Source organism: Mchenga conophoros, linkage group LG1 (assembly GCF_057382185.1).
Source record: "Mchenga conophoros isolate Kocher_MC1m ecotype Shallow Benthic linkage group LG1, M_conophoros_male_GT1.1, whole genome shotgun sequence".
Taxonomy (NCBI): Eukaryota; Metazoa; Chordata; class Actinopteri; order Cichliformes; family Cichlidae; genus Mchenga; species Mchenga conophoros.
Window position 1 is genome coordinate 9,470,804 of NC_140526.1, and position 24,434 is coordinate 9,495,237.

Consider the following 24,434-nt stretch of genomic DNA (forward strand, 5'->3'; position numbering starts at 1 on the left):
TTTTTCTACATATGCAGTAAAATCAAACTGTTTCCGACACATAGACTTTACTTCTTACATTAAAAAAAAACCCCCAAAACATTTTCTCTGTACAAGACTCATATATATCATCTGCAGTCAAATTAATTTTGCACATTGGAGTTACTCTTATTTTGGAAATTAACCAGCTAGTTAATTCCTTTTCTATGTTTAACCCCTGGCTGGCTCACTGGGAACCCTTCATGTGTTAGCATCCACAGAGAGACCTTTGACTAATTCCACCATCTTGGGCAGCTAATAACTTGTCTATCACTGCTGCACTGCTGACATGTTCCTTCTATACTATGAAGATGTGCACTGAGGTTTTATTTTGAGTCATTTTCACTTTTTCGTCTTAGTACTGTTGCTTCTTGAGGTTTTTTGTTTGTTTTGTTCTATATAGATATTTTCTTTCTGTCCCTGGATGATCTGAGGAAGTAAAATAATCAAAAGAACCATCACACCTAAAACTCTAAAGATTGATTTATTCTGTGGTGAATCTTTGTAGGTCCTATAATGTAACCTATGCAAGAGCATTCATGCCTGGTGCATGGTGCATTGTGCATTAATTAGTGTGCATGGTAGAAACAAAGAAAATGCTGGGACGTTTTTTCCGTGCTGGCTACCCACTCTTCAGTACCCACAGCTGTGGGCTGCAGTGAGTCGATATGTAGTTGCTTTTCTAAGAAGGTGCACATCAGATTATTTAACACGGAAGTTTAAAGCCCATTTAAATATTTTATTCTCTAGCTGATCACATCATGTCTGTCCCAGGAGCAGTCAAACTTTTGTTCTTACATCAGTAGTAATTTAAACTGATCAGTGAGTCATTTTTAAACCAGCGCTTCCAGTATTTTGCCTGGTAGCTCAAGAAAAGTTCGATTTATCAGATTAAATAGCTGTTAGAAGTTGTTCTTCTAATATGCCAAGTGCACGCTTACTAAATATTTAACGAAATAAAAGTAATTAAACATGTGGAACTAATAACTCCAAAAATACTAAAATTAGTTCAAGGTTAGTTTCAGATTTAATCAGCCTTCTTACTGAAGGATGTTTTCCTTCTTTCCACAGGCTACTTATAGAAACTATCCATTTGTTAACTCTTTCTTGGGTTGAACAGTAACTTTATATTGCCCCTGTTTAAGCATGCATACAAAATCGCCCTTTCTTGATGGAGTTGGATGTCATTATAGGATAACTGGAGTCATGCACTAAACAGGGTGAGTTCTTCACACCTGGATGAGCTTGTCTTTATGCTGCACAGTGTGAGACTGTGACTCATATTTGGGAGGGACTGCAGTGAAACTGAAGCAACTCATGTCCGTTCCTTTGAGAGATCCTGCACAGACAGATGCTCAGTAGGAGTAACCTTGCTTTCACCCAATACAGCCAAAAACTCTTCTTCCCACTCAACCACAGAAACCTCAGAATTGGTACTGCTGCCTGAAGACATTCCTGACTGTGTAGCTGTTCATCAGCAATGCTTTTATGCACATTTCTTGGCTTACAGTGGCAAAACATAAGGGGAGGTTTTTGCAAAATGTGTAACTGTAACCCTGCCGCATACTTTCAGACTGCCAACAACAAGGCCTCCATTCAGAATCGGAAAGAAAGTGTGAGCCAATGTAAAGCCTACAATGAAGTGGAACACAGACTAAACACAATTCGGAGGCCAGTCATATGAGGAGGCTGATACAGGAACAAACATTTTAAGAGTGCTAATGAAGACACTCAGCAAAGAGACAAGGATGCTATTAGTCAGCCCTCATTTACTCCAGTCATCCATAGCTCCCAGGAGGCATTTGAGGTAATGAGATCCCTCTGTGCTCTTTCTGCGTCACTCCCACTGTCTGACCTCTCTGTTGCTGGACAGCTGTAATTGAAGGCTTAGCAGAATGCGCCGTGCCATGCTGCACTTATAGCACATGCTGTCAGCATTTCTTTTGCTCATTACACGTGTATTATTTTCCACTGCATGGCTATTTGTCCCACACATGTACAGCAGGGAGTCACTCAATCAGTCTGGTGCTGAGACTTTTGACAAGTGTTTGGCTTACTCCAATAGTTAATAATATTGTACTTGTCTCCATGGGGAAATGTCTCATCTATTTGACCTGTCCTAACCACAATCATACAGCAATCACAGAGCAAAGCTTGTGGATCTGCGCCAGTACACAAGCGTGCGCCTTGTGTAAGTGTAATGGCAGGATTATTCCTGCCTAACGTGTCAATCTTATGGTGTGGGAGGAAAAGAGAAACTTGCAAATGCGGTGATGCAACAATGATAATTACCATGCAACTATAGAAGGAATCAAATTTTCCTCTTTTCCACTGCTGGGGTATTTTAGAATTTAAAATCCTTTCCTGAAGGGGAATTTGTCACTCATGTTCTGTGGGTTGGGAGAGTATCGCTCAATACAAAAGGTACATTTACCTGGAGCCTAATATTCAAGTGCTGACAGACCCATAATACTTCATATTTCAGCTGATTACAGTAGGGTTACCCGTTGACTTGCATGCATGCCTGCTTGACTTTAATCTGGTGTCAGACTCGAGGCCTGCACCCAGTGCAGGACACATGTCAAACTAAACTGGCGATCATACCCTTACCTCACTAACAAATATGCTAACACACATTAGCATGGAAAAGGTTGGAAAAGCTGATCCATAAAACAGACCATTTCATGAGAGTTTGGACTCACAGCAGAGCTGTGCAGCCCAGAATCTTTATTAATATTATTCCTCTCATTATTTTTACTGAAGCTTGTCGAACAACCACCGAGTTGTCATGTTCACACTTGTGAAATAGGCGATGTCAAGCTTGTAGGATACCTGAGGATATAGTTTAAGCGATTGCTCTGTATTATCACCAGTTATAATATTTAGCTTTGTGAAAAAGCTTCTGGTGTAATATTATTTTGTTTAACTAAATTGTATACTATTCAGAAGTAGCTTTATGTGGACCCAGTTATACATGAGAAAGCTATGTGAAACTTTATCAACTCTAAACTGTATGTAGGTTTCTGGCCCTTGATGTGAGTGAGTTTGACACCATTGGAATAAATTGCAGCAGGTTGTGTGTTTTTCCTCTTTAAAAAAAAAGACTTTTCAAAGTGAATTGATCCCTTGCATAGGATTTGTATTTCATGTAAACACTTGAAGAAATAAGAGCAGCACAGTGCTGGCAACAACTACTCTGAAGAGATGATAAATATCCATCTTCAGGGAGCTCATCAAACATTCGCTAAAGAGATAAGATGGCCATTGAGGAAGACAAATGTATAATGATTTCATAACTGTAGCCAAAGTCCCACAGCTATTCTGATTAAATGGGCGGTGCATGTAAACACCAAGACACTGTCAACTCACCAGTCGTGTAATAGCACTGTTGGCCACTTGCATAACTTTTGCTTATTCCATGCTCTTGGGATCAGTGTTCCTAGTGTGCTGGGTGCGAGCGTCCAGAGACAGGGTGTGTTTGACAACAGTCGTTGGTCCTCTTAATTTTGGGCCAGAGCCAGGCAGCTCTTGGAGCCTTTGCAGACAGACTGACTACTCCCTGCATGTAAGCAAAGTGTCATATAAAATCTCCAATCATGAGTTGAATTCCTGAAGCTGTTTTAATACACCCTGTTTATATTCTTACATCAGATTTGTAGAAATAAAACAAAAAAAGGAAAATATTTTACAAATAGCTGCTAAGATTCATTTTAAGATAAAATTTGTTCTTAAAGTCGACAAAGATTCGTGCAGTGACTGCATAGATCAGAGCCATGACTACTCCATATTCCAAATAATTTTTTTTAATATCAATTTTTAGGAGGTTAACACTAACACCTACTCCGCCTAAATCCCACCACTGTACACAGATGTTTTGAATAACAACGAGTTCGTGCTTGCTTCCTGGCCTCCCACCCACAAGCATTGCATAAATAATTTTTCTACAGGGCAAAAGCATTTTGTAAGCCTCTTATTCTCTACTTGTTTTTTTTTTTTTTTTTTTTTTTTTTTACCATCTCAATTATGCATTTAAAAATATACATTTTGAACTTTTGGAAAATACCTGCATCAGCCATTGCACAGCAACGTGAGGAGGAGGAGCACAGTGGCTAAGTTCAGGCAGCCTGATGTTGACCACAGATACCGGGAACAAGTTTATTCAGTTCACATGTATGAAACTGCCGATATGCTGCCTCTGATAAAAAGGCTACTTTTTCAGTTTGCAGAATTTAAGATGGTTCTGATTACTCGGAAACCTTGGTCAGAGATTGGGAGCTCTCTGTCATACCAAGTAACAGTTTCCATGGTGGAAATTGTTACTAACTAAGAGGTGTCTTCTTGCTTTTGAAATTTCTTTCCACACATCTCTAAACACTGTGCTGACATATTCTTGGTTTGTTGTGCATGCACTGCATGATTGTGGTTTAAGTTGATCTCAGTAGTACTGTACGAGTGTCCAATGAAACATGTTTCCACAAGAGTTTTTTCAGTCTAGAAAGAAGTTGACTATAATTAGTTAAATCATGAACTTCTAGCTAGAATGATCTGTAAAAATGGGTATTATTTGCCAGTAGAATTGCATTAATATCAAAACCTACAAAATGGTAAACAAAACTGTAAAACGATTCTAGTGCAGCACATAATGCAAGTATAAGCTGGCCCCTTCCAAGTTGTAATTTAAAATTGTACTGTAAATGTACTGGTGGTTATAGCAAGAGCAGTAGATGATGCCAATTTAACTCTTTTACTTGATTTGGCTTCAAGGTTGTGTGTGTGTGTGTGTGTGTGTGTGTGTGTGTGTGTGTGTGTGTGTGTGTGTCTGTCAAGCTTTAGTTACATTGTTTGTTCAACCTTTTTTATTTGTTAATAAATTGTGATTGGCTGATTCACCCTGTGGACTGAATGGGACAGCTCCCAGTTAACCTGTCAGACATGATTTGGCGTTTACCATTGGGCTACTGTTTATGTCAGTCCTATATTCTTTATTAAAGCCATTGCATATTTATATTTTCTTTTTACCTCACTCCTTTTCATCTTTCTCATAGTGATCCATCAGCACCTGTTTGGGGAACATCATTTTGACCTAATAATTTCTTTGCCTACTAGCTTCACAGCTGACAGTACTTCCTGTCAAAGCACTGCCAAAAACAACCAGCAAGAAATAGCAGCTGTATTAGCATGCTACGTGTTTGAGGTGTATGCTATATGCAAACTTTAGTCATATGAGTCTAGAAGTCTCTTTTTATATCAGCAGGCTTTGTGTGGGATTTTAGACCTTCAGCTTTCAGGTCACATGTGCATTCACTTTCATTGTTATTATCCCTTTGAACTTGCCTTCAGATAGACATTAAATCTGTACTGTACATAGCACCACAGCTGTGGCTCTTACCTTTCCTTGTACTTTGCAGTAATGTGATTTCTGTGTGTGAATAGAACCAACTACAGACTAATGTAGAACCGATCTAGAACTAGACCTTTTCAATAAAAAAACAAACAAAATCAGACAGTTTCTCATAGAAGGTGTGTGTTGCTTTAGTTTAAAGGTGATGGGTACATATCAAAGGCTTACTGTCATGGTCTCGGGCCATGTGGGCCCAGTATTCTCAGTTTTTGTATGTTTTGTATTTCATTCCCTAGTCATGCCTTGGTTCCTAGGATTATTTAGTTATGATGATCCTTATTTGGTTACCTCCTGTGTGCCCCTGTGTATCTGTGAGCCCTCGTCTCTCCTTGTGTTTTATTCTATGTTTTCCCCAGCCCGTTATGTCTGTGTCCTCCCCGTGCTCTCTCCCCTCCTGTTTGAACCTCTGTACTTCCTGTTTTACTTTGGGACTCCCGCACCTGTATACGACATGTTATGTTCACCCCGCCCTGTCTCGTTATAATTATCAGTGTCACCTGTGTTCCCCATGTGCTCCCACTTCCCTCGTTAACCCTCTGTGTATTTATGTCTGCGTCTCTCTCAGTTCTGTGTCGCGTTCTCCCTCATGCTGTGTGTGATTCTCCCTGTTTTTCTTGGTGAGCTTTATATTTAGTTTTCCCAGTTTAGTTTTGTATTACCCGTGATCTGCCTTTCCAGCAATAAAGCTGTGATTTTGAGTTTATCCCCTGAGTCCGTGGGTTTGCATTTTGGGTCCTCATCCTGCCTGCCACACAGCGAGCCATGACACTTACAGTTACATATTTGTTTAGCTAGCTATGGTTTTCATATCTACAATATCTCTCTATTGGTAGATTAGCTTAGTCAGAGCATGTAACTCAAATGTGCTACTGTAAAGTAACAAATAGTCATGTTCAGCTGCATGTTAACACGTGTCTGATTAGCCAGTCACATGTTAGCAACTCGGTGCATTTAGACATGTAGAAATGGTCAAAATAACCTGCTGAAGTTCAAACTAAGGATCTGGGGAAAATGGTGATGAGGTGACTCTGAATGTGTCATTGTTGTTGGTGACTGACAGGCTGGTCTGAGTATTTCAGAAACTGCTGATCTACTGGGATTTTTCCCGCACAGCCATGTCTGCGATGATTTGCAGAGACCGGTCCAAAAAAAGGGAAATGAGCAGCAGTTCTGCCGTCTTCATGCTAGAGGTCAAAGGAGAATGGTCAGACTCCTTTGAGCAAATAGGAAGGAAATGGTAACTTAAAACGTACTAATTACAAACAGTATGAAGAACGGCATTGCTGAACACACTACATGTCAAACCTTTAGGCAGATTGGCTACAGCAACAGAAGAGCACACTAGGTGCCCCTCATGTCAGTTAAGAGCAGGAAACTGATGCATTTCACACGGGCGCGCTAAAGTTGAATAACAGAAGATTGGAAAAACTTTGTCACAGTTTGGTGTATAGAACATGAAAGCACAAATCCATCGTGACTTGTGTCAACAATTCACGCTGCTGCTGCTACTGCTGCTGCTGCTACTGCTGCTGCTGCTGGTGTAATGGTGTGGAGATATTTTCTTGACACGCTTAATAGCAGCTGTTGCTCACCATGTCTTTATGACCGCAGTGTACCCCTCTTCTAATGGCTGCTGGATATCCAGCTGGAGAATGTGCCATGTCACATAGGCAAAATTATCTCGAATGTATTTTTGGAACATGAGTTCACTGTATTCAAATGACTCCACACTCATGAGGTGGAGATTCACATATTGGATGTGCAGCTGACAAACTTTGTCATCATATCAATACGAACCAAAACCTCCGAGGAATGTTTCCAGCACCTTGTTGAATCTGTCATGTATAATTAAGGCTGAACGAGTTCCAGCCTGGCACTGGAAACGTGTACATAATGAAGTGGCTGGTGAGTGCATGTGTAGGTACTGTATATCATATTTTGATGCAGAAACTCCACCACTGCAGGAATGTGATAAGTACAATATAGAAAGATTAGTGTGTTTATAGAAAAAAATTTCCTGGGACTACTGACAGACTCTTTCAAAACAAAGATTGTCATCAGTCTGGGGTGTGCCCAAAGAAAAACAAACACATGCATGTACGGCTCAGCTGAAGCAAACATTTACCCGTCTTCTTTCTGCTACTATTGTGTAATGGATACTATGTAATTGTACTGTTTGTTTGTGTTGTGTTGAGACCCATTTACCACAACTTGTTTTCAATGTGGAACAAGACATCAACCCACTAAACAAACATTCACAAGCAAATATTGAGAATCTAAAATATTTTCATGCACACAGTATGGATGCATATAGTGCAGTTCCACTGAAACCTCTGCATAAATGTAAATGTTTTACATCTAGTGTATCTGTTAGCAAGTTTTATCCAATATGAACGAATCGCAGAAGACATGTCTCTGATGTTTTTCCATCTTTTGGTGACCCTGTCTCAGGATCCTGGCCAGACATGACCGATGACAGATGAGGGTGTGGTGTGGCACATCTCACACATGCATACACGCACACACCAGCAGAGTGTCGTTTTTATTAGAGCACTCCAAGAATTTGATTATAACTAAAGGCCTTGCATTTCTGACAGTTTCAGGATTGACCTCCATTGTCTGTACTTCCCAGAGATAATAGAAGATGTCATCCAGTACATTTTCCCCAAATGCCCGGAAATCTTTGCTTCTGTGGCCACACAGAAGAGCGTTGTAGGCTGGGTTTACTCATGTATACCCATGTGAAAGCTTTAGTAATGTTTTACTCGTTATCCACTCATAGTTAAAGGATGTTCAGACTCCTCAGTGGCTTGCTGGTAAAGTGAAAGAAAACCAGCGCATTCATGTATGAATGCACATTATAAATTATGAACACAGTTAAAACAAGACTAGTTACAACAGTAGATTAGTAGATTGTAGAAAACATGCACCAGATGGCCCTGTCAGCAGACAGAGCTTTATGGTAGCCTGGAAAATTACCATCACCGTGTTGATCTGAAGCTGTCTCCCATTTCTGTTGGAGTAGCTCTGCATGATATCCACGGTAGGTTTTGTTTCGCTGTGTAAACAGCTCTCCTCTCTGCTAGATGCAGATGTTGAGTTTTCTCTTTGAGTGGTAATGCCGGTAGTAAGCTGGCTGGCGTACTAAGGGATAATTATGGTTTTCTTATTGGTGGCGGCAGCGGTGGTGGTGGGGAAATGGGCTGGTGCATACAGAGGGTTCCTTCTGCTACAGATTTACAGGATGGAGCCTGTCTGGTTATGAAACGTGACATGGGGATGTGGCTGGCTATACCAGCTGGAAACAATGGTCTCTCTCACCGTATAGCATTCTTTCCACTCTTTCTTACTAAACTTTCTCTACAAATTACATGTTTTTGGGAAACAAAACCTTCCACAAAGGTCATCTCACATTGTGCGTCATCAATCTTATATATGTTGAAAGCACAAGTACAAATATTGAACGGGGTCAAATGGCTACAGTAACATTTGTAATCAACAAACAGCCTCATAACATGTATAGTTCAGATAGGTAGATATTTTTTTTATTAAATATGAAGAGCTGTGAAGTTTTCTAAAGATTTCTCCCTTTCGTTGGGTCTACAGGTGTTTTCCCAATCCATAATGCATATGAGAAGGAAATGGCTTAGACAAATTCAATCAGTGCTTTCCCAGGATTGGATTTGGACGATGGTTGATATGTTTAGATGTAAATTCTATGCTTCTTTAAATCAATAAGCTCCTCGTTGGAGTGCTCTTTGTGTCAAGCAGAAAAATTGGTGACTTGGGCTCAGTTTGTGGAAGCAAATGTGAAACAGTCGAGCAGCAGCAGCCAGCTTCCGAGCACGTGGTGTTTTCGCTTGCACTTCCTGTATTTATTATCAGCAACAGCATTTAAAGCTTAAATCATTGCTGAAATAGCATCCTGCTAATATTGTTAAGGGTCAGCAGCTCCCTCTGGTCAACATGGTTAATTTAATACCAGTAGACAGTACTGGGAGGAGAGTTGGAGATATGGAAAAGGACAAAACCTAATCTAATATGCTGGTTGCATTTTTGTACATACATAAGTCATCAGTTTATGTAAAGGTGTACAGGCAATGTCCTCCACAATTACAAAGGTAGCCCACCCCTAACCTACCCCTGTCCTGACTGGGATAAACCTTGTTCCATGTACTGACTGAAATATGATAGTATTAATCATAATTGATTATGCCTTGATTATGGCGCTCGGAGCAAGTCATTCAGGACATTCAAGCACTTCATGTTACTACACACTGTTACTCTCTGTTTAGGTTTGGTAACATCTGGTTTAAATTCAGGATTCAGGCACAGTTTACATTAGATTTCTAGCTACAGACAGAGCAATCATTTATATTAACTGACAGAGTAGATTTATCTATCTCTCTATCTGGTGCAACGATACACAAAATTCACGGTTCGGTTCGATACTTTGGTGCCACGGTTCGATACTTTTTTCGATACAAAAAAATGTTCATGCCTTTTTAATTTGTCATTTATTAAAATTATAAATATATATTTTAACTCAGAAGTACAGTTTTTAAATTTAATGTTGCTGAAACAACAAAATAATTTAAAAAAATCTATCTGATCGAGAAATCACTCATCTTTGGAAAAGAGAGTTTATTACAGAGAAATGGATCTTTCCAAAATAAAAGCTATACTATACGCTTCTTCTGGGCTATATTCTCAGCAGCATATTAAACATATCAGGTCCCCATAAGGAGCATCGTGTGTGTGTGTATATATGTGTGTATGTATATGTGTATGTGTGTGTATATATATGGCTGAAAATGAAATCAGCGATAGTTCCTAAATATATAAATTTGCTTTTAGTTAATTTTTGTGCAGAAGTGTACAAAAGTAAAGTGCAGCATTGAGATTTGCAAATTAGAGGGTCATGTTTAGATATGTGTGACTTAAATTCTTGGTAATACTAAGCGAGCCCTGTCAGGTGCCTCGGGTTGATATGCCCTTTACCCACATCACCTTTAACCCTGACTCTGTAGAGCATGGGTTGAAAAATGCGGTTGTCACTCTTTGTCCCTTTTTTGTCCAAGCTTATTGAATACCAACACAAAGGCGACCATAAAAGCAGAGTAGTTTTCTTTTGGAATGAGGCCTGCCTGTTTGCTCTCCATAAAAAGGATTCGAATGGGCTTATGCTTGGTGATGATTCAACTAGATCAGATAACATTGGCTTATTTCCAATGAGGTGATTACTTAGCATAAATAGAATAGATTGACCATTTCTGGGCAGCGCTCAAGCATACAATTTGAAATCATCAATGAAGAATTCACGCCCTTTCAGTCAGACTCTGAAAGTAAGAATTTAATGGGCTAAAGCACAGAGCCAAAACAGATTGTGTCAAGGTCTAAAAATCCAGGCGCTGCACTGTATCTAGTCGCTTGACAGGACACCTCTAGTTGCTTCCTGTTAGGCTCCTGGTGTTTTTGGCTACCCAGCAGATACTTACTCCTGCTTTGTTTCCCGAGAGGCTGAAGATGTCATTCTGCTGCTTAACAGACTGCTGGTACACAACATACGAAAAGTATCCGTGAGTCAATATGGAGAAAGGATGTCAAACAAGTGGTCTCGCAGCCCCAGCTAGCTTTCCTGTCCCTGGTTTGGTGATGCAGAGCTAAGACAGTAGTGATTTTTTTATTTTTTTGTATTTTAGATCCGGACAAGTCATTAAGATTTTGTAACTAAGCAATAGTAATTTAAAACTGTACAGGTGAAGGGTCGTCAGCATGATAAATAATAACAGTAGACTCAGAATGTGGGACAGCTGACAGGTATTACTAAATATCACTTATTGTTCTTAAGCATCTCAGTTTGTTTGTCGTCTGTTTTGTAAATGAATCACTCATTAAATATGAGAACATGACAGATCACCTGTAGTGGCTTATATTCTTTACATTCATTGGACTGTGCTCTGTGAATATGTCCTCAGGCTTTTAATACAGAGGTCTGCTGGAACTTCCTCAATCATTCGAGAGCTACCTGGATGTTAGCCTGGAATCATGCATAAGCACTCAGTTTTATGTGTGACACATCAACATAATCTTTGCTCATTGCCTTGTGCCATCCTCTGGATTTGCCTTACAGTGGGTTTGTCCAGAAAATGAAAATGAGAATCAAGTTTAAGGGTTTTTATTTATTTTTTTGCAAAGGCAGGTGTATGTTAGTGTAACTTTTTCATTTTAGTCACATACACATATGATGGTTACCACACTTGTCATAGTCATTGTCTTTTCTTCTGGAACTATCCGTTTTGAGAGCTCCCAGTCATCTCACCCTCCCTTTTCCTTGACTCCAGGACCTATACTTCCTACTGCTCAGAAGCAAGCACACAGTGACGTTGGTTGGTTTTGTATGGCTGCTGTTCGAGGATTCAGTGACGCCAATTTACAAGGGTGCTATGTGATCCTTTCATTTGCCAGGCTTTTATAGTGAAAGGCCTGGCAGTCAGTGCAGCAGTTTCAATCCTACTTGCTGAGAGACTCCGCTCTATTGAGGCATACAGCCCTGTGTGTTGTCCCAGCTCCATGCCACAGAGCAGCCACAGGTTTGATGGTTCTGCTTTTTTGCTATGGTTACTTTAGAGTTGAAGTATAAAAAGCAGTGTAAGAGTCAGGCCCTAGAGCTTTGACATGTGGTCAATGAGAGTCTTTGCAGTGTGGATTGGTTACCTAAAGACTAGACAAACCCATTAAATACATAAGACAATGGGTCATCCTTTCATCAGTGATTGAAGTTTTGTTTTTGTTTTTTAAATTTCTTTCCTTGTGTGCGGTCATTGAGGGGGAAAAATGGAGCTTATTGGCTTTGTTCTCCATTTGCACTTCAGGCTTTTCTCTGCTTGTGTTTAGATTTTCCACTTAAATTCTAAGAGCCAATAAAATCATCTCTTAACAGGTTTAAACTAAATTCCTTCTAATCTCCTCTATTGGTAAATCTAAAAATAAGTTTTAAAAAGCCTCTTTCCCCACAAATTATACTTTTACTAGACAATTATGGCTTCTTTTACAGCTTAGTCCAGGAAGCCAACACGAACATCTCTTCTCACTCCACCAGTCCCATGAACAAATCTTATGGATAAGCCAAAAACAGGTCTACTTTCCTGTGTCTTTAGTACAGTTTAAAAAGAAAAACTGCTGAATGTTTTTTTTTTTTCACTTCACTGTATAGTTTGTTATATAGGAAGATATATTGCCAGATGGCAAATAGAAGGACTGCGAGTCCATTGATAGGTAGTGTCCTTGAGATCTAGTGTAGGTATAATAGCTCCCTTGTTCCCTCGTAGACACACTGTCTGGACTGTTTCATGTGTTAAATTATCCCATAATGCGCTAAATTGGACTCCTCTTGAATTCCCTATCTTTTCATCAGGTGTTATCACAAGTTTATTTGATGTTTTGCACCATCGGTTCAGTGTTTTTACCCACGCATGTCAAGTTTCCATGCATGTGATCATAAAGGTATATATAACTGACATGCTCATTCCCCATTTATAGACATTTATGTTTATAGGATGTGCTTACAGTTGTTCCCGTGTTTAAGGTCTAGACATGGTATTTAGTGGTTATGTGGAGTAAATTAATCCTACAGGGTCAACAGCCACTAAACATCTACTCAGGGTTCCCTTCTTGCAGGCCAGCTGGTTCCTACTGATGCAATTGGAGGTCTTGAGCCCCCACTATGCACTTTATTTTACCTCCCTGCTCACCCTGTTGCTTTTACCGCCCTCAGTGTCGGCTGAGTGTTATTTGAGGCTGGGGAGAGCCAGCTAGAAGATGTTGTGTCCAGCAGCAGGGGTGAAAGGGAGAGTTCAAAGTGGCTGTAAACTTCCATTGGACCAGTTCTCACAGTACTTATTGTGGCAGTGCATTTTATTACTACAACGCTGAAGGATTGCGGCTGACTCTTCACCTACACGCAGTGTTATAGGTGTCCTGTCTTTTTTTTTCTCTCTGCCTTACTCTTCCCTCAGCTCTTTTTATGGCACATGGCATCCACTTCAGTTGCTATGCGAGAGACAAGTATGAAGTGGTGTCTTCCACACACTGCACACTGGGGCAATGATATAAGCAAGTGGAGGAAATGAGGTTTCTATTAACAGTGGTGTGAAGTTCAAACTGCTTCTATTGAGCTTCAGGACAGCACCTTCTCGTTCTGTTGCTTAGAAATGGACAACAACGTGCAAATTCTCCCCTTTGTATTTTATTTCATTTTTTTGATTTTTTTTTTTTTGTATTATTTTTTGAGGAATTTAATTTCAAATGTCAGCTTTTAGAAGGATTATGTTAAATTTTGTCAAAACGATGGTCAGTTGCTCTCTTTGGTTTTTAGCATATGGTTGTGAGGACCTCAGCTCAAATGTTTTCTTCAAAAGTAGAGCAGGTATTTAGGCCATGTTCTGGTTTACATGCGGACAGTTATAGGAAGCATAAATTTGTGCTTTGTCTGCTTTTGTTACTGGAAGCTGAGCTGTAGCTGTCTGGCTCTTTAGTTTGTTTGTTGAGCAGGCATGCGAGAGAAATAATTTGCATAACTGTACAGGAGCTCAGAAGCTTGTATTATTCAGTTAATGTGACCACTGTGGTCATCCATATAGCTGCTTCCTGTAAAACTTAGAAACACTGGTGTAATCACAAATTCTAAAGAGATCAGGCGTAAATTTGATCCGTATTGAAAACGTTATTTTAGGTGTTGTAAAAGCAGCTCAACAATTCATGTAGTAGACCTCCACAAGAAGTTGTTAAAATAAAAATATGCTAGACATGCTGCATTTGGCAGAGTAGAAAATGTTTTGGGAAGAGGTCAGAGTGACACGTGAGGACGTTTGGTTCGTATCCAGAATAATGCAATTATAAAAAATTGAGAAAAAAATAATAATAAACCCGACACTTATGAGCTCTGAGAAGCTAAAAGCAGTGTTTTGCAAAAAATAAAAAAACAGAGACCAAACGTTGCTTACTTGAAGAAAAGAAATAATATCGAACCTTCCCTTAGAATCCATTCAGCCATCCGTCCATAATTTTTGGCTTATCCAGTTCTGGGTCCCAGTGGAGTTGGAGCCTCCCCACCTGTCACACAGCGACTGTCCCAGTTGTCAAAGGTTAATTTCTCCTAGAATGAAAAATGAAAAATATTTAAAACCATCTGGATCTTTGATTCAGATCTAACAGAAAGTTGATCAGAAGAGAGCCAGGATCCTGCACATAGCAGACAGGGTTTTTTATGCATAGATTTTACACAAGTATGAGAGTTCAGGTGTGAGTAAACCTGTGCTCTGTGACTGATTTGGATATCTCTTTATGAGCCCATAAAGTGCCTGACTATTTGTTCCCTTGTGTGTAGTGTAAAGCATATGAAAAAGCCCTTAAAATCAATTGAGCCTTAATTTTTTTGCCATGTTTTATATGAAACCTGTGTTCGTTTTGTGATTTTTGTGTGTGTGATTTTGAAAATCTTTATCATTTTCTTTTTTCTCTTTCCTTTGTCTTGCCTTCTTCCATCCTTCAGGTGCCTTGCAGGACTGGAGTTACCGACCTCTGTGCTGAGTTAAATCCTAAATCCTGGTGGGATCACGACTGACCTTTGTTGCTCCGTCATCGGCTCCTGTTTCCCTCCCGCTCTTCCTCCAAACTTCTCTCCTCCCCTTTCTTAAACTCTGTTCCCCTCCTCCTCTGTGTCTGTCGTTCCCGGGCTTATTACTCACTGAAGGGAGCAGCACAGTAGCTGGCAAAGGATGAAGCGGGTCTGCCTGCCAACACCAGACAGAGGATAGAAGCCACAAAAGGACTAGCAAGGGGGGCAAGAGAGGCCAAGAGGAAGAGAGACTGAGAAGAAATCTATCAGAGAGAACCACAACGAAAGTGTGAGAAGCAACAACAATCAAGATGCCTCGCCGGAAAGACAGAAGTTTCATCAGCTAGGAAGGTGCCACTAGCAGATCTATAACTCTGAACATTTTTTTAAACAAACTTCTAACCTGCACACACAAAAATAAGTTGTGGAGACAGATGCTCCTACCCTCTGGAGTCCTTGTTAACACCTGCTATGCCTCTGTAAAAAGTGTTAGCCATGCCAGCCAAGGGAAAGTACCTGTTGAATGACCAGGAGCTCAGAAATGAGGCACTCTACCGCAAATACTCCTGCATCAGCCAGTATCAGCCGCTGGTACTCCTGCTGGGCCTCTCCATGCTCTGCTGTGTAATTCTCCTTATTCTGTTCTTTGCCCTCCGATTGGTGAGTTTTAACATACACATTTGTTTAAAAGTTACACTGACTGCAAACACTGGAAAGCATTATACCTTTTAAATATGAATCCCAGTCTGTGATTTTTAACAATACAGTGATTATATTCATGACCTCTGAGGCAGAGGAGGGGAGTCATTGGAAATGATCAATAGTTCTTTTGAATTCCTTCATGTGACTAATCTTTGGGCTTCAACTGCATAAAAGGTATTAATTGGTATTAAAATGTCTTAAGTCAGTTTTTCATATACTAAGATATGGGCACCTGGGTTTTATTAATTGTACTTGACATTATAATTTAAATCCTCCAAAATATGATTGCTAGGTTGCACTGTTGAGTCATGAAAATTGGCTCCTTTGCCAAGATTTTACCCAACAGCTGAATCCAGCATGCAGGTTTTCAGCCACACGTGGTGCATTTTGTGTGCAAAGTGTTTCCGGTGTGGCACAGTAGGAATCAAGAAAGTGGAATCCAGTGCAAGTTCCAGTTCAAGTAATTCTTGCAAAGTAGCTTGACTAGATTAGATTAAATCACCAAATATGCTATAAACTTACTGGAACTCAGATTGTTGTTGTTTTTTAAATCAGCCTTACTGATTTGCCTATCTAGGAATAATGCAGTGAGTGTAAGGAATAACTGAATTTCTGAAAATTGGTAGCCTCCATAAACTGTTGTATAACAATTAAATTGAAAAAAAAAAATGCAAAATGCACAACCTGACTTTCACAGCATGGTTTCTTATGACAATGGCACCAAGATGCTACACATAAACAGCAGCTCTTGTAGTCATAAACTCAGTTTTTCTACCTGGCATTTTCCTTTTAATTGATGAAAATATGTTAGAAAAGCAAATTAAAGAAATCACTCATCCAAGACAGTATGCAGTTAATAATTAAGATGCTCTAGATTCAGTTGGTTCAAGTGTTGTTTTAAGGCACGTCTTAGAAGATGTTTATTATTTAGTCAAGGAAAGAACCTGCTGAGCCAACATACAAACACACCTGCAGTTTTCCTGCTTTTTGCATCACTGTTAGTTTTTATTGCTAGGTGACACAAATTGCTGTTGCAAGTATTGACGTGCACCAACGATGAAACATCATTTATGTTTCTTTGAGAGTTATTTTAAAGACCTACAGACCTGTCACATCCTGCTTTAACGATGATAAGTTTTAGTTAGTCGATTGGTGTTTGGGGGAGAGATTTGGCACATTAGGACAGCAGCAGTAGCGTGCTGTGTTATGAAGCAGGATGTGGCTGGATGTTCAGTTTGAAACCTTAGGTCACCAGTGAAAATGTGGGAGAAAAAAACAACACTCCTCTATTTTGATAGCTGCTTGAATAAAGCACTGTGGGTACAGATGTAGAGGAGTGTGAATGAGTGAGTGATTGTGTAACTGTTTTGATGTGAAGGAGGATGTATCTGAAGTAGGCATGAATATGGGGAATGCAAATTTAAGTTTCAAGATTATATAAGGTTATAATGTTTTTGTGCAGGAAACGGCGTGAAGTGTATGTTGTCTCAGTGTCTCGTTTATCCACAGAGAGATGTGAGGTCAAGGTTGGCTAGAGAGGGCTCAGAAATACTTGCGTTTAGTTCCTTTTTTCCTCTGAGGCACGTTCTCTCTGTTAATTGTTTTACCCAGCAGTTAAAACTTGCATCAACTTTGTTGGAGATTTGAATAGAATAAAACAAATCAAGAGAAAACTAAGACATGCAGTAAAATGTTTAAAACAATGCAGCTGTCAGAGCACAGCGACTGCAATTGTGCTTCCTACCGTGACAAGAAAAGACATGTATTCATTGAGTTCTGCTGTTCAGCAGCATGCTGTTGATTTTTGGCATGATGGCAGGCAGCTGCTACAGCTTCTGTCACCGTAGCTTATATTACTTTCTCCTGCTGGAAAAATCATTTTAACCTTCCTTATATTGTGTTGCTGCAGTCTTTTTGGCACACTCCTTTTTTTCATGTCTCTCTCAAACATTGGTTCCATCACTCTTGTATCCACTTTACACACATTCACGCTCGCACGTCCATGTTGGTAACATGTAGCTTCTCATTTGGATTTCAAAATATGTAAAATCTATTCACACCTTCAGCAATCCCCTGGCATACCATTACACACTCCTTTTTTTTCTGTCCTCTCTTCTGCGCATGCAGTTGCCAGGGGTACAAAGGAGTTAAGAGAAAATGTTGGGTTGGAGCTTGTATAACACTTATTAAATGCAAAGGAGGGGCACAGTGTCGCTTAGGGGGTGGCCATCAATGTCAGGCAGTCACTTTCGACTTATGTAACTCTTCTTTAGTCGTGGATATTGGATGATAAATGAAGGAAAAACTAGAGAAAACTGGCATTAAAAGTGTGTCTTCTAACACCTGTCTCGGGTCCTGATTGCCTGGAAGGTTCTTTAAATTTTATCCAAATACAATGGCTATAGCATGTATAATAACACTCTTAGACCTAAATATGTAACTCCTATAAATGCATTCACTGTGGCCTTGAAACCTGCTTTTGCTGTCTCCATATAGTTGCTTTCATTTTTATTAAACTTACTGCAAAACGCCCCTTTTTCGAATGTCAGTGATGATGCTGAATCACAGAAATAAAAGTCAGAATGATCAGTGCAAAGTCTCACAGAACTTTAAACACCCTGGCTAGTTTTGTGTGATTTCCCCCCCCCCCCCCCCCTTGGTGTGCGACATGTTAAACATTAAAGCCGTATCTGCTCACGTGGATTTCTCCGCAGCTGAAACGAAGTAATTGTGCTTTTGCTGCCGTCAGAAAGGTTTTGTCAAGACTCGCATCTACACGGGGAGCGGAAAATGCTTTAGTTGAGATCTGGCCTTTTCCAGTGCTGCCATGGTAACCAGAAAGATCAACATACAATGCAGAGATGGCCTTCTCCGCTCAGAGATCTATTGACTCTGACTTTGTGCGTCTGTCTCACTCCTGAGCGCTCTTTTAACCCCTTACTTTCTCTTGTGTCCTCCCTCCAACACCTACTCTCTCTCCCAGTTAACGCCAAGGCAATCACACATCATGTGCACACATCGACGAACTGCTGTTCTCATGCATGTAATTACCTACGCTTTTGATACACAAACACACACACAAAAACGCTCTTCTTTTCACAAATGCATTCTTTTTTTCCCCCCCTTTTGTGCCAGCTTCTCACTGTGCAGTAACTCAATTAGGAAGATGTTGACCTGGAGGCAACAGCACATGAAGCAGAGACAACTGTGAATAAAAACACGCAGTAATCTCACATAGGCCTTTGTTCTCAGGAGCATTTTATGTTGATTTTTTATTTTTATTTTTTTTTACCTTCAGCTTCAACTGCAGTGTACGAGTTCACCAACAATACAAAAATTATTGAGCTGCTCGTTAAAATATTTTTTAAAAAGTATATAAGTAGACTCTACAGTACATGCAAGCAGGTGAAAATATAGATTTTTCACACAAAATTTACAAATACTTCACATTATTGGCAAAATCCATAATGTTTGCTTTTCATCTTGTGGGAAATAAAGGTGGTTATTGCAGGAAGTGCTATTATTAGTTGCGCTTCTTCATACTAGATGGCTAACATAGTTCTTCTGCCACTGATACACCTGTGGCCCATGCACAAATGTAGCTACTGACAGCTACTGACCTGAAACTTGCCTTATAATGTGTTTAAATACTAGCAGCTGTCTCTTGTTAAATCTGACTGTAAATACTTGTGATATAACTTATGTTATACAGCAGTCCTCTGTGGAAAAACCTCTGCTTCAGTTGAGCAAACTTCCGAGATGTTAACTAAACAATTTAAACCTTGGAAACCTGGTTGAGTATAAGGTGTTGATCATCTTCAACCAGGCTTGAAAGACACTGAGCAACCCTGTAAGAGTTTAACAAATTGTGTTTTTATTTTTCTCTCCCTGGCTTCTGTTATAGGGAGCCGACAAACATTATGTCTTTGTGAGTGTGGTGAGCGCCAGCCTGTGTGTGTTCCTAGCTGTGTTTGTGCTGGTGTGTACAGACGTACTCGCACAGCGATGGAGGCGTCTGCTAGGCCTGATTGTATGGGCAACACACCTCACCTTGGGCTACACCTTCATCTTCAGTGGACCTATTGTCTTACCTTGGGACCAGGTAACTTCACTTTACAGCAGAGTTTAAACTGAAGTAATGCAAGCCTTTTCCAGAGGCAAAAATCTTGGGAAGCTGTGTAAAATGTACACAAATACTTAAATCATTTAGTCCTGAAAACCATATATTTGCTAGAAAAACTACAAACACAATACACTGAATGGTAGAAATAAAAATTTAAAAATCAATTTTTCCACTTATCCACTTTTTCCTGCTTGTCCAATCGAGGGCTGCAGCTTAGCACAGGCACCATTCAGACTTACATTTTACCTGCGACCAATATAGAATTGCCACTTTAACTATCTTTCGACTGTGAAAGGAAGCCAGAGTAGTTTTAGAGAACCCCCAGAGGCACCTACACAGAAGTACACATTGGATTCAAACCCAGGACCTTACGCTTATTTTAAATTTCAGGGACGAGGTATGTTTCCCACTGTGTTGGATTTGTCCTTCTCCTTTATTTATTTTTTTCATCGAGGTGGTCGGCTCCTCAACACCTGAAGCCCTCCCTTCTGTTGCTGGGTTTCGTAATGTCCCAAACATTATCAGTGGGTAACAGGCCTGGACTGCAGGCATCGGTTTTATATCTGACTCTCTGCTACAAACCAAGGCTGTTAAGAAATATATGGAAATTTTTTGACAGTCTTTTTCTTGAAAATGTCATAAGTTTAACAACCTTTTCCTGGCATCTTTTATATTGTTGTGCATTAATGGTGCTCTCTTACTTATGTACTGTGTACTGTTAACAACCCATATGGTCCCTGTCCTCTTTAGACCGGTGTGCGTCACTGATGCTTTCCAAAAGTAAATTTCAGACCACAGGGCAGGTTTTCACTTTGCCTCCATCCATCTTAAGTGAACTTATGCCTAGGTTGACTTTACTGGTGTTTGTTTAGAGAGTTATTCTTTGCATAACTGATTTTGAATCTCCATTAGTGGTTGCAGGGACTGTGCAGTGCTATGTGAGATCAAGAACATCATGGACATTCAATATTAGCTTTTGTTTTTTTTGTTTCTGCATGTAGTATATTTCCATTTAGAAGAAAAAAATGATGAATATTTATACTTTCTAATTCTCACCAAGTTGCTGGTTTGGTTGCGTAAAACGTATTTTTTTTCTTCTCATAAATCTTCTACAGCTTAGCTGTGAAATGTCTTTTAGCTTTGGATCTGTGACTAAACACCAGATGATGTAATTGTTCCAAAAACTAGGAATGATTTGAAATGACTCAGTCCTTTCCTATATGTTCCCAGGTGCCTTTATTCCTCTTCATCATCTTCTCTGTATACACAATGCTGCCATTCCAGATGAAGGATGCTGTAGTGCTGAGCATCATTTCCTCTCTGTCCCACATTTTGGCCATCACGATACACCTCAAAGTTTACAGCACAGAGACCAGTTACCTTGCCAACCAGGTAAAACCATTCGAATTGTTCTAGTAATTCTAGTTCTTACTGCTTCTGTGATGTTAATCAGTCTGTGATTGTTGCTTTAGTGTGAAGAATGTGTTCAGCACTTCAGGTCAATATAATTTGTAGGAAAATGGCAAGTTGCAGTTCATAATTACAAGAACATAGGAATCCTTCAGAAAACACTGAAAACTTACAGATGTGAATCTCAGTGTGTGATGTGATGGTGTCAAAATATTGTGTTTATTACTGGCCAAGTTAAACACAAAAAAATGGACCAGTAGAAAGCCAAAGCCATTGACGTAGGAACTTGAGTATCATTAATTTGTAATGTCCCGTTCCAGCAGGCACACAGAGGTTCAGATTCATGCCTGCGTGTGTGTGTTCGTGCATAGCAAGTGTTTCAACTTGAGCTCTAACATCTGCTGCTGTGCCTCTTTCTCTAGCTCCTGTCCAACCTAGTGGTGTTTCTGTGCGGCAGTGTGGTGGGAGCCTTTCATAAAGTCCTAATGGAGAAAACCCTGAGGCAGACTTTCCAGGACACCCTGAGGTCCCTGGGAATGCGGATGAAGCTCGAGATAGAAAAGAGACAACAGGTAATACAGTGGCTTTCATTGTGTGGCATGCATGCTTTAATGTGTGTTGTATGAAAATTTGTTTCTGCAAATAGGTCTGCAGTGCAATGACTGGATAAAGAGTGGCTTGGGTAACGTGGTGCTTTATCATGAGATTTCACAGTTTTTGTCTATATTTTGAACCCTCACAGAATGTAAACAAACATTACAGACAAATGAAAATAGCTCATCATAATCGTTATTGCCGTACTCTTATTATTTTATTGCATTTAATTTCTGAGCTTTGCCTTTGGCTGCCCTTACGTTGACTCTTCCATGAATGTTTTCAATGGGACTACCAAATCCTTCTCAAATTAGATTTTCCTGTGATGCCTTTTAAATTACACGCATCTGTGCTGACTTCTTCTACTTCAGGAGCCTTTTTGCAACAATTTCCCCCTTTTATCATTTGTTTTGACTGTTGCTTAGTAGAGGACATAAAACATGCTGACAGGGAGGCTTCAGTGTTGCCTAGCAGGAAAAAAAAGGAATGATATAGTCGTTAACATTCAAACCTTCTCTTCTTGTTTTGAACTGTGGCTGGGAGGAGAGGGGAAGGGAGGGAGCGAGAGAAAAAGAGGAACCAATGACAATCGCACACTGTGTCAATTCCACTGGGAAAAGCCCAGTATGTTCCCCCGAAATGCTTCTTGGCAGGGTGTGAAGGACATCTAAATGATATTCAAACTGTTTGTTTATGCTCCCATGTGAAACCAACATTAATAAAATTGGTTTAATAACAATGTTTATACATGTTAAAATAAGTATCATACTAGGGATCGTTCATATACATTTTCATTCACATGTACACATTATATAAAGAATGACATTTCCAGAAGCACTTTACATACGGTCCTCTGTGCAAAGATCCCTTTATGAGAGGTTTTTCTTTTTTTTTTTTTTTCTTCTGATAAATATTTTCCATTGTGACTAAAAAGCAGGTGATATTGTTGCAGAGAGGAGGAAGCATGAGCGCGCACACACACACACACACACACGCGCATCTGTAAGGACTAACACATAAAATGCTTTGCCTTAGGTGAGTTCTTAACCCTCATGATCTCTCCCACATTGTTTGTGTTTAAATATTACTACATGTGGATTATTTGTTTTTACTTCGGAGTGGTAGTGACTCAGGAGGTACATCAGAGATCCACTAATCAGACGATCTGTTGTTACTGCTCCGGCTTCTCCTTTCTACATGTCGAGGTGTCCGCAATCCAGATACTGAAACAAACAAACAAATAAAAAACTTCCCATATATTTGTGTGTAGCAGCACAAGTATAATTATCATGAGAGTTTGTGTAAATGGGTGACCGTAATCTTTATGTGTAAGCTTTTTGAGTAATTAAGAAGACACAACTGTATGTTGTCTACTGTTTACACTCATTTAAATGGATGTGTGTGTTCTTACTTCTTAATTTCCCTTTAAATTAATTTGAAAAAAAAAAAAAAAGCGTGAGTATTTGGACTAAAAAAAAATGAGACTCAAAATTAATTTTCATTCTCTCAGGTCCTTGATATGTTTTGACAGCTTGGAGAGTGTCCACAAACCCTCCAGGGAAATAAGTCTTGTGACAACACACTTGGCTTTTCCAAAAAGTCAGAGACATTTCTCACATGTAAACTACTAAAGCACTAAATTTAGACACAAATCAGCTGGTATATAACATACCTTGCATGCCATGAAGTGTGGTAGTGGTATCTCTGTGCCAAGCGAGTGGAGGTTTGCCAGGTCCTGATTAGCTGAAGTAAATAAAAGGGTCCCAAAATAGAGCAATATTCAGGGCTGCCCAATCCCGGTCCTCGAGAGCTACTATCCTGCAGCTTTTAGATGCATCCCTACTCCAACACAGCTGAATCAAATGGTTTGATTACCTCTTCAGCATGCCATCATGTTTGGCAAAGGCCTGATAACAAGCCATTCATTTGATTCAGGTGTGTGGGAACAAGGATGCATCTAAAAGCTGCAGGATGGTAGCTCTCGAGGACTGGGATTGGGCACCCCCTGTTGTAGATTATGAAGACAATCAGTGTTGTAGCAATACAATGACGAAGTTGTTTGCGCTCCTCCCCTTTCTCGTAAAATTTCTTCTGATTCGCTGTCAGTTGCAAAAAGGTTTAACATGAGCATCCATCACTGTAATAGTATGCCTATGTATATGGCATAAAAATGTATAAATAGGTCAACTAATTTATTCATGCACAAAGAACTGCACATCAACTTTTCATTTTAATGCTTTCTGTACAAATATCTTACTCAGATCTCATGATTATTGTCATCACAATTACAAAGGTTTGTCCCCTAAGTCAATTAGCAAAAAAGACTAAGTACTCTTGCTCTAGTGTTTTGAAGGATTTTTAAAATGCCAATGATACGTTTACCTCGCTGACTAAAGGAAATATATTTGAAGCACTTTGCAGTGACTTGTTGAATTAAAATATAACAAGCCTCGTCTCAGCCAGCGTAGTCAGATGATGTAACCTGCCGCCCTTCATATGATGTGAGAAGGGATTAATCATTTCTTTGGAAGTCAGATTTGTGTCTTAATGAAGCAGTCGAACTTTGA

The 24,434-nt window shown here is 39.7% G+C and overlaps 1 protein-coding gene across 2 annotated transcripts in view; it reads left to right on the plus strand.

Moving 5' to 3' along the window:
• adcy7 (adenylate cyclase 7) overlaps positions 1–24,434 on the plus strand; it is a 63,229-nt gene that overhangs the window by 15,497 nt on the left and 23,298 nt on the right. For both annotated transcript variants that reach the window (XM_085251128.1, XM_085251208.1), the window contains exons 2-5: positions 14,973–15,698; positions 19,645–19,842; positions 21,094–21,255; positions 21,696–21,845. In XM_085251128.1, the coding sequence (XP_085107254.1) occupies positions 15,534–15,698; positions 19,645–19,842; positions 21,094–21,255; positions 21,696–21,845 (675 nt within the window). In that variant the 5' untranslated portion in view covers positions 14,973–15,533. The remainder of the gene's footprint in view (positions 1–14,972; positions 15,699–19,644; positions 19,843–21,093; positions 21,256–21,695; positions 21,846–24,434) is intronic.